Source organism: Psittacula echo (assembly GCF_963264785.1).
Source record: "Psittacula echo genome assembly, chromosome: 16".
In the NCBI taxonomy this organism is placed as follows: Eukaryota; Metazoa; Chordata; class Aves; order Psittaciformes; family Psittacidae; genus Psittacula; species Psittacula echo.
The window spans coordinates 6,216,779-6,226,434 of NC_137752.1; the positions used below are offsets into that span (position 1 = coordinate 6,216,779).

Consider the following 9,656-nt stretch of genomic DNA (forward strand, 5'->3'; position numbering starts at 1 on the left):
TTCGTGTCAGTCCTTAGGTGTGATCAGTCCTTTCAACTCCTTAAAGATAAATGCTGTTCCTTCTGAAGTACTTTTTTTACCATGCAAGTGCTTCAGGAAGGCAGCTGCAGCTGGCATCAGACTGCAACTGCAGCTCTTTGAATGGCTTCTTCCATGCGCTCGTACCAAGGCTGAATCTTGGTGTGAATCATCATGTCATCAAAGGCTTCCAGCCCTTCCATGACTCGGAGGACCCCATACACCGCCTGCAGCAGAGCAAAAAGATTAGAACACCACCACAGAGTCAGTGGAGAATGGCTCAGTAGCCTGGCCAGTAAGGCTCTTTCCCGATCCTGCCATCAACTCCACCATTCCAATTAACAGGGAAGACAGAAGGGCAGAAAGGTAGTTAGGAATATGCATGTTTTTCCATGAGAAACAGTGGAAACATAAGCAACAGTAAGGAAAGGTCAGGATCTACACGTAGTTATGGGGCAAAAGTTCATCCCCCCTCCGCATCAAGCCCTGTTGTGACATGATTCCAAGGAAAACAGCTGATGCAGGGGATGAATCCTGCTCCAGCCCACAATGCAGCCCACAAAGGGCACCCCAGCAGCACCGAATTTGGTAAAACCTGTGCGGGTGTGAGGCTTTATTCACCAGCACATGAGCCAGAGCAGTGTCCTGGCTTGTAACCTGCTTTTATCATGCTTCCACGTTAACAGCAACATCCACCTGCAGCATCTTAGGAAACATTTTTCTGGAGGAAAACAACAAAAATGATCCTACATAATCTAAGTCCCCTTCATGTGGGAATCGTATTACTGCACAAAGGATGTCTGCCTTCTCTACCTGTATTTAATTATTTCACACACATGAGTAACTGGGTCATGTGTAATACACCAAAGAATAAATGGAGGAATTAACTCCTTACCAAGTCAGCAAGGTTTGGCTGGTTTCCACCCATGAACAATCGATGTTTGCCAACAGCTTTAACCCACTCATTAACTGCTTCATACAAGTCTTCTCGGACATCATCTTGAAGGTGATGTCTGGATAAAGAAAAGAACTAGTTTGAAGACACTGGTTTGTTTCTTTAACCTTTTATCATCTCTCATCTTATGGGACTGGTCCTTGCCTGGGAATCAGGAAGGTATCCAAGAGTGAAGGGGGCAGCTGGTGATTACATAGTAGATGAGTGGAGGGGTTCAGCACCTCCAGTTGAAGCAATACAGTTACTCACATTGGATTAAATAGCTTGGTTTAAAACTCTGAGGTTCTGCCCTTTTGGGGTTCACAGCTAAGGAGGTTAAGGAGCTATTCCTCTCCCTTTTACCAACCTTTTCTTCAGCCTCTTGCTAACGAAGAACATGGCAATAGCCCCCACGTACTTGGCAAACAAACCCTCCATGGTGCCAAACTTCCCCTCACGGACAATGTAATCAAAAGATGCTAATGCTTCTCTGGGGGTACGGTAAACGTTGGGGGAGATGAGGTGAACAAGCCAATCATCTGCCCATTTTCTCCACTTCATTTCTTCCCTGCAAGCATTCAAGAGGAAGAAACTTTCAGTGAATGAGATACAGATTTCAGGTCTACAGGAGGCAGAATGACAGCAGCATTGGGCAGAGGTTCTGACAAGAAAAAAGGTATGGAAAACTCCTGCCCAGCCCAGTACTCTGGTGACCTCTCTGAAACACGCTCAGGATCATTACCTTTGGCAAGAATCCTCCAATCTTAACTAAAAGTAGAGACTAAGATAGAGCTTCTCCTCACAACATGAGAACTAAAGCAGAAAGGGAAACCAGCCCTCCATAGCATTCCCCTGTGACATAAAGGAAAGGCCAAGAAGGGAATTGGAAGCAGCCGAAGGGTAGCACAACCGTGATGGTGGTAACCAGGCCATCTAACAGCACTGTTACACAAGAAACAGCAAACCACTCTAACTACTGAGGTTTTAAACACTAATTGCATGTGACAGGATTTGTCACCACCAGTGGGATTTTGCATCCACATCATCCCAGAAACACATAAGGAGGAGGCTGTAACCCTTCCTGGAACTTAAGGGTACTTACACTCTCACTTCTTTGACAGGATAGATTCGCTTTGTCTCCTTCTCATCCAGCATGAGCCAGTATTTATTCCCATACTCAAGTACCTCCTTGCCCTGCTCAGACACAGTCTTCATAGGAGGGTAAAAGGACACGATCTCCTCTAAGCTATTCCTCCTGTGGACAGAAACACAGTTAGTGCCGATCTGGCTGCTGCAAAACTGAGCCACAGCAAAGCATAGTTTGAAAAATACACACTTTAAAATATCCCAAAAATAAGACCACAAGGTTCCAAATTCTATTTAAAATAAGTTTTGAAAAGAGACCGGAACAGCCACTTGCTAATAACTACTATTAGCATACATACCTTTAGGTCAGAACAGAAGCTTTTGCAGGCATAAAACTTCCTGCCATTCACAAGCAACCTAAAGGCCACATACACAGCATTTCCATTTCATTCTAGACATTAGAACTGCCAAATTGTAAGCTTAGTTCCAGGACTAACTTCAGTCCATGTTTAAATAGGTTTTGTGCAAAGAGTAACAAAGTAAAGATGAAAAAGTAGTTCTGACAGGTAAAAGCTTTGCTTTACTTGCACACGCATCACAACATAACAGGTATCATCCACACTATCACAGCTCAGCTGGGTCAAACACCCAGAACTTCAGAAGTCATAGTCAGCAAGACACTTAGGACAAATCTCTAGTTCTTGAGGGCCATTCACACTCAACTCTTCTCCCATCTCCCTTTCTTCTTACTTGGAAATGAGATAGGTCTTTATTGCACTGATGATCACTGAAGAGTCATTCAATTGCTGAAAAACAGAATTAAAACAAGCTTCTTTTAAAATACATTGGTGAAATTGAAAAGGAAAGTCTTCAAAACCTTGCCCCCTGCATGCTGAGGCTTCAGGTTAGTACTTGCAGCCCCTTTCCCTGCCATGTACATCCACACGAGTCCCTGCACATCTAAAGACAGCCCTACGTGCAAATCTCTTCTGTGACTGCTTCACAGCATCACCTCAAATTTGCCTTTCATTAGATGAGCTGAATCTTGAGTGTTCTTGAGATCTCATTCTTTTCCCACAAGACACAAGCAATTCCTGTTACCACTGGAATAAATTACACATCCTGCTTAAGAGTTGATAGAAGCTAGATAATCACTGTGTTACAGTCACTACACAAATGTCCCTCATGAGAAAGAGCAACAATAAACTCAGTAAGTCCAAGGCATAGGAAGCCATGAAGGAAGTAGCAAGTCTTAGGCTCTGAAGAGGACAAAAGATGATCTAAAGATTGCACTGCATGTGATAAACCTGAGAGACATGACACAGACAAAGCCTCCAAACCACTGCTTGTGGGGAAATCAAGCTTTCAACTTAGTAAGACTTACCAGAGGGCTTCCAGCATTGGCGAGCAGGATAGGCACCTTTCTGTAGGAAGAGAATTTGATCTCTTTCCTCATTATCGGGTTCACTTCCACAGTTTCATAGGGCAGGCCATGATAATCAAGAAAAACTCGGACTTTGCTGCAGAAAGGACATGTTTTATACTGGTAGAGAGTGAGCTGCAGGCTCCCTGCAGGCAGCTGGGGAAAGAAGAGAATGGAAGCTTTTATTTGCTACTAAAACCATAAATATTACCTCCCTTCAAATCTTATTTTTCTCATTAAGTCATAGTCAGGGAGATTCAGTTTCAACATCTGAGCATCACAGTATCTTCACTTAGAAATGCCTTCTTCACATGGCATCACTATTGGTTCTATTGCAACCTATCTGGGTTTTAGTCTAAATAACTTACTTAATCTGCTGGCAACTCCTACTCAGAGCCAAGGATAAAAACCAACAACCAAACACAAAGTTAAATCCAGTTTACCCTTCTATACACAAGTGTGAAACTAAAGAAAAACTCAAGAATATCTTAATAATCTGTAAATCAAAACCAGAAAGGCCTTTTCAATCCATATTTTTATGCCCTCCCCAAACTAGTCTGTTGAGGCCACAAGGTGGGGAGAGCATAAGGAGAGTTCGCTGTTGGTTTTAGCCATACATTTGCCCAAGTTCAGGCTCCTGGGATTACCAACCTGTGGACAACTATAAGGTGGGAGAAACCAGGGCAGCACACACTGTAAGGCATCAGGTGATGGATGCTTCCCAACACCACTACATTTCATCTGACAGGCCATGCCAAAGACTACTCACACATGATAAAACAACTGCAGCCACAGAATCCCAGACTGGGTTGGGTTGGAAGGAACCTTAAAGCTCATCCAGTTCCAACCCCTGCCACAGGCAGGGACACCTTCCACTAGAGCAGCTTGCTCCAAGCCCCTGTGTCCAGCCTGGCCTTGAACACTGCCAGGGATGGGGCAGCCACAGCTTCTCTGGGCACCCTGTGCCAGCGCCTCAGCACCCTCACAGGGAAGAGCTTCTGCCTAAGAGCTCATCTCAGTCTCCCCTCTTTCACCTCATTGTACTTCTCATTTGCAATTTATTTGGTTACACAACCCTCTGCGGGTGCTGGGTAAGGCACCAACACGCAATGCTGCTTCACATCCCCAGCAGGCTTCCACTTCCCGACAGGAATTCCGGCAGTCCCTCAACGAGAGCGCTGCCGGGGCCTCCTTCAGTTTTATGCGGAGCAAAAAAAGCCGCTTGGTCCACACCCCAACACCCCCCCCGTGCCTCACCGCAGCTCTGCCTTCAGGGACCCATCGCCGCGGCCGGGCTCGGCGGCGAGGGCAGGGGAGGCGCCGGGGGAACCCCGCGGGGAGGGAAGGAGAACGCGGCCCGCGGGAAGGGGGGAGCCGCCTCAGGCGGCGAGCAGGACGCAGCGGCGCGTTACCTCTGCGGCCGAGTGCTCCCGCAGGCGCTGCCGCGCCGCAAGGTAAAGACCGGCACCGCCGCCCAGCGCGAAAGCAGCGCCCAGCAGCAGGCGGCCCCCCCCGCCGCCGCCGCCGCCGCCGCCGCCGCCCGCAGCTCCGTAGGCCCTGCACGGGGCCCGCAGCCACCAGGGTGACAGCAGAGCGGCAGCCCTCCAAGCCCTGCCGGCAGCCGCCATCTTCCCGGCACGGCGCGGGCGGGCACTGGGGGAGGGCTTAAAGGGATCGCTCCGCCCCGACATGGCGGTGCCGCGCTGAGGTGGCGGCCCACCGCGGTGCTGAGCGCCGGACGGGCGGGTGGGGATGGTAGGTTCTTCGCAGTGGCGGTAGAACGCGGGTCCGCCGAGAAGACACCTGAAGTGGGAAGGGGATATAACGTGTTCTGTGAGAGCATATCCTCCCTCTGATCAGCGCAGCACCACAGTGTGAGCTGAAAGTCTTCAGAAGAGCGCTTCACACTGAAAGTCAGAATCCTTTTAACTAAAGCATGGTTATGTCTATTAATTAATTTCCAGTTCCTCTATATTGAGACCAACACAGCAGCATGCAGCGGGGTTACCCCACAGAAAGGAGAAGAGCTGGCTGTGGTGTTAAATAAGGACATAACCTTTCCTTCTTTGCCCCAAATACCCATTTAATGGCAGAGTCCTCAAACCGGGTTTATCTCCTGAGTGCTGCTTGAATTAGTGCTCTAATTGCAAGTTATTTTCATCCCAGTGACATCAGGATGAGAAAACCACACAGCAACTGGATCTCCTGGGGCTGAGCGACATATGAGCGGGACTGGGCCAAAGACAAGGAAGGACAAAGCACATCGCAGTCATTCCTTCGGGGTACAGGAGGTGTGGAGGTGACCTGAGGGCAGTTCAAGACGCTGAGGGGATGAAGCGGAGCTGGTACCACAGCTGCATGAGCGTTCAGCAGCAAAGCCCTCGCTGCTGCAGCCTCAGCACCCATGGGGCAGCCTGGGGGCTCATGGCGGAGGTGCAGCTTGTTCATATGGATGAGATGTCTTGAGAAAGAAGCGCTGGGTGCTGATGGTGGCCCCCAAGAACAGCTTCGTTGCGTGCCCAAGTCATGGCCATAGAATCAACTGGGTTGGAAAAGACCTTTAAGATCAAGTCTGGCTGCTCCCCAGCACTGCCCATGCCACCCATGGCACTGAGGGCCTCATCTCCACGGTGTGCGCACACTTGCAGGGACGGTGCCTGCAGCCCTGCCCTGGGCAGCCTGTTCCAATGCCTCAGCACCCTCTGGGGAGGGAATTGTTCCTCAGCTCCATCTAAACCTGCCCTGGTGCAGCTTGAGGCCGTTTCCCCTTGTCCTGTCACTAAATGTGTGAAGTGCTAGTGTGTGCTATGGCTGGGACAGCCCTGGGATGGGGATGCGGACACCACACTGCAAGGGAAGAGCCTGCCACTGGGGACGGTTTTGGGGTGAAAACCCTAAGAATTGGAGAGCCCTTCCCGCCCCTCCCGCCCGCGCTCCGCGGCCTGCCCGCTAACCACAAGCTTTACCCCCGCCCCGGACGGCCGGACCTGCGTGACGCGAGCGGCGCCGAGCTCTCCCATTGGCTAGCAGCCCTTGCGGGCGCAGGGCCGCGCCGTGCGGGCGGTTCCGGCGTTGGGGCCGCGGTGTCGTGGCGGGATGTCGGGGCCCAACGCGGAGCCGCACGTGCCGGCCGGCGACGACGGGGACGGGGACAGCGACAGCTTCGGGGAGGAAGGTGCGTGGCGGCGGCCCGGGGCAGCGCCGCCCCCGGTGGAGCCGCGTGGCGCGGGGTCTGAGCCCCCCCCGGCGGGCTCCAGTAACGGGTTGCTGCCTCAGCTAGGAGCGGGGCTGGGCCGGTCCGTGCCCGGCAGTGAGGCACTGAGCTCCCGCAGCCCTGGGGTGTGCTATTCTTTCCCTTGTGATCCGTTTATCCCGTGGTACAGCGGGTGCGTGTGACAGAGGAGAAAGAGGTTTCGGTTTTGAAACCGCAGGATGCGTGACGTGCGCAGAGCTGGGAGGAGCGGTTGAGTTGGTGAGGCTGAAATCCAGCACGGCTCGACCCTCATCATAGGATGAGCGTGCCCAGAGCACATCCTCCTCGCTTTCTCTGTTGGCTCCAAGCCGTGCTCCAGGCAGGCACTGCGTGTGTCACCTTGGCTCTGGATGGTGGAGAGGAGCCAGCCCCAGCCGGTGAGGTGTGGGCTTGGCCTACTCACACTTCCCTGCCCTGCAGCTCGCAAGCCTCAGGAACATGAGCCTGCGGTCCCAGCTCAATGCACGTCTCCCTGCACATGTTCAGCCCGTGTGGCTTCAGAAAGGAACATGAGACTGGCTCCTGAGTCAGCAGATTTATCTTGTCTTTTCAGTCTGGTTGTTATTCTTTAGGATTGTGTGAATATCGCTCAGAGCAATCCAAAAGCAAGTGTTTCATCACAGTAGCACAGCTATCTCCATCTGATTAACAGTGCTAATACACATCACTGAAACGCCATTGTACTGAAGCTGACACTTCTGCACTTGGAACACATGCAGTGAATAGGAAACTGTACCCAGAGAACCATCTGTCAGGGTCACACGGGATGAGTTCAGTTCTCATCTGAAGGACCCAAAGCCTTACTGGTGCATGAAAATCCTTCAGTTGAACCCTGTGCCCCACACTTCAGAAGTAACAGTGCCTCCAGGAGCACCTTTGGGCTCATCCCCACTCATGCCACAGCAAGAGCTGCACTGTGTTGGCAGCCTGAGCCCAGCCAGGCACTTGCAAAGCACATTCCAGCCTGGGAGCCTCACACAGGTAATTAACAGAATGTTAATGTTTCACCACAGTGCCAGAATGTCTCCACCATCAGGAAAGATGAGCCCTAAGCCAGCTAAAAAGCCTCACTTGGGATTTATGTGGTGCTGTCGCAGTGTGGATTGCTGCACGTTGGCACTCAGCTATTTATATGTGAGATCAGAGGCTGCTGCATACACCAACAGTGGTTTTGGGCTGCCCAGGTACCTTGCCTCAGACTTTGGTACCAGTCCTCCAGCTGCCTGTTTGATCAGGGAACACAACACACACAGGATTCAGTTGCATTTTACTTCACCCACCCGGCTGCAGATCAGGCACAGCCAAACTGCTGTGGGTGTATTTTGCAGAGCTCTTGCTGCTGTCCCTGGCTGCAGTGTTCATTACATTGTTCAGTATCTCATTTCCTTTCCTTTTAGAATATGCAGCAATAAACTCCATGTTGGACCAGATCAACTCCTGCTTGGATCACCTGGAGGAGAAGAACGATTACCTACATGCCTGCTTGAAAGAGCTGCTGGAGTCCAACCGCCAGACACGTCTGGAGTTCCAGCAGCAGAGCGAGCAGCAGAACATGGAAGCTGATGTGCAGGGATTGCAACCTCCCAAATAGTGTCTGGCCACAAACTCAGTATTGCTGAGGGAACTGGTCACTGATTTAAACTTAAAACTTGAAGAGGTACCTTATGCCTGTAACTTGTTCCTTCCTGTGCTTGTGTCCTGCCATTCACCTCCATGTTCTGTTTTTCTTTAGCTGTGTGATAGGTGCAGAAGCGCACAGGTGGATGGAGGAGAGCTGGTTCTTTCTGCTCCCCAGCCTGGTTAAAGCTGGGTGTAAGGAAACCTGATGCCATGCAGGTTGTTTGTGAGCAGGTCCCTCTTCACCAAGAGGAAAAATCATCTCTGCTCTTTTAGACCATTAAGTCCAAGCAAGGAGTGTTACAGCTCTAGCCTCTTCCCTCAAAAAGCACATAAGGCAAGGGCTGGCCTGGCTCCAGGCTTGCCCCTAAGCGTAACTCTGGTGACAGACTTGGAGAGGGAGGCCCTAGGCCAGCTCCTGCCTTAAAACTACAGCTTCTCCGTTATTCACATTAACTGGGATGTCTAAAATGTTGGCTGATGGTACCAGATCACCAGATGCTTCTGTCCCATTCCAAACAGATAAGACAAGCTACCGGGATGATGTTTTGACTGGTATAATTGGAAGCTACCTAACTCCTTAAGCTGCCCTTAAGAACTCAGGTGACAGAGAGAATCAGAGCAGCCCAGTTAGTCCCCATCACTGCATGAGCTGTGCAGAGCAGTGACAAGACTTGCCTGTGGGCTGCTCCCTGTACATTTTGGCAGGAGTATGTATGAGCATCCTCGTCTGAAACTGCAGTCTTGCCAGGATGGCCTGGGGCCAGCACTGCAAAACAATTCTTACTGTTCTACTTCTGTAGAATTAGAGTTTGTTTTGAAAGTTAAAGAAGTTATTTATACGGAATCTGTTTTATTAAAATCAGTTTGAAATAAGATTTGTTCCTAAGAGCTTCCACTATGAGAATAGACTGTATTAGGCCTTGTAGCATTAACAGAGGACCAAGATGGATTCTTGCCCAGCTCAGGACACAGTGCTTGCTCTGAAAGGAAAGTGTTCAGAGAAGCAGAATTGGGCACACAGTCTTCCAAGAGATAAACTTTTCCTCTGCCTGGAAAGGAAATGAGAGGAACTACAAAGAATTACTAATAAGTCTGCATCCATCTGCTTCATGGACTTTGTCTCCCGTGACAATCCCATTTCCAGGTTCAGCAACTCAAGCCTCATTTTTTCCACACAACTGCTGTATCCCAACTGACCAAGTAATAACCAACACCATCCTGTATTAGACACGCTAAAGCCAGGCTTCTTTTATTCTTAAAATAAAAACAGCAGTAAAGTTGAAGGGTTTTGCTCTATTAAAAGACTCAGAAAATAAACATTT

At 50.1% G+C, this 9,656-nt stretch overlaps 2 protein-coding genes across 3 annotated transcripts; one reads left to right on the forward strand and one right to left on the reverse strand.

Annotated features, from left to right (window-relative positions):
- Positions 1–108: 108 nt before the first annotated feature.
- PTGES2 (prostaglandin E synthase 2) lies at positions 109–5,089 on the reverse strand (the record flags this gene model as incomplete). 2 transcript variants are annotated; one of them, XM_080630464.1, is made up of 7 exons in its annotated part: positions 109–245; positions 914–1,031; positions 1,320–1,520; positions 2,055–2,207; positions 2,789–2,844; positions 3,423–3,617; positions 4,874–5,089. In XM_080630464.1, 7 exons carry the CDS (start codon positions 5,087–5,089, stop codon positions 117–119), a joined length of 1,068 nt encoding a protein of 355 aa, XP_080486590.1. In that variant the 3' UTR covers positions 109–116. The 2 variants fall into 2 exon arrangements, with proteins under 2 accessions (XP_080486590.1, XP_080486591.1); XM_080630465.1 differs by lacking the exons at positions 2,789–2,844; positions 3,423–3,617; positions 4,874–5,089 and adding an exon at positions 2,623–2,734.
- A 1,420-nt stretch (positions 5,090–6,509) lies between these two features.
- On the forward strand, positions 6,510–9,654 carry BBLN (bublin coiled coil protein). The gene is made up of 2 exons (XM_080630767.1): positions 6,510–6,636; positions 8,112–9,654. Exons 1-2 carry the CDS (start codon positions 6,558–6,560, stop codon positions 8,303–8,305), a joined length of 273 nt encoding a protein of 90 aa, XP_080486893.1. The 5' UTR covers positions 6,510–6,557; the 3' UTR covers positions 8,306–9,654.
- Positions 9,655–9,656: the final 2 nt, after the last annotated feature.

Excerpts from the sequence above, each read along its gene's own strand:
- BBLN (XM_080630767.1), top strand. The coding sequence starts at position 6,558 with ATGTCGGGGCCCAACGCGGAGCCGCACGTGCCGGCCGGCGACGACGGG. Across the intron at positions 6,637-8,111 it reads CGACAGCTTCGGGGAGGAAG|AATATGCAGCAATAAACTCC; the intron begins GTGCGTGGCGGC and ends CTTTCCTTTTAG.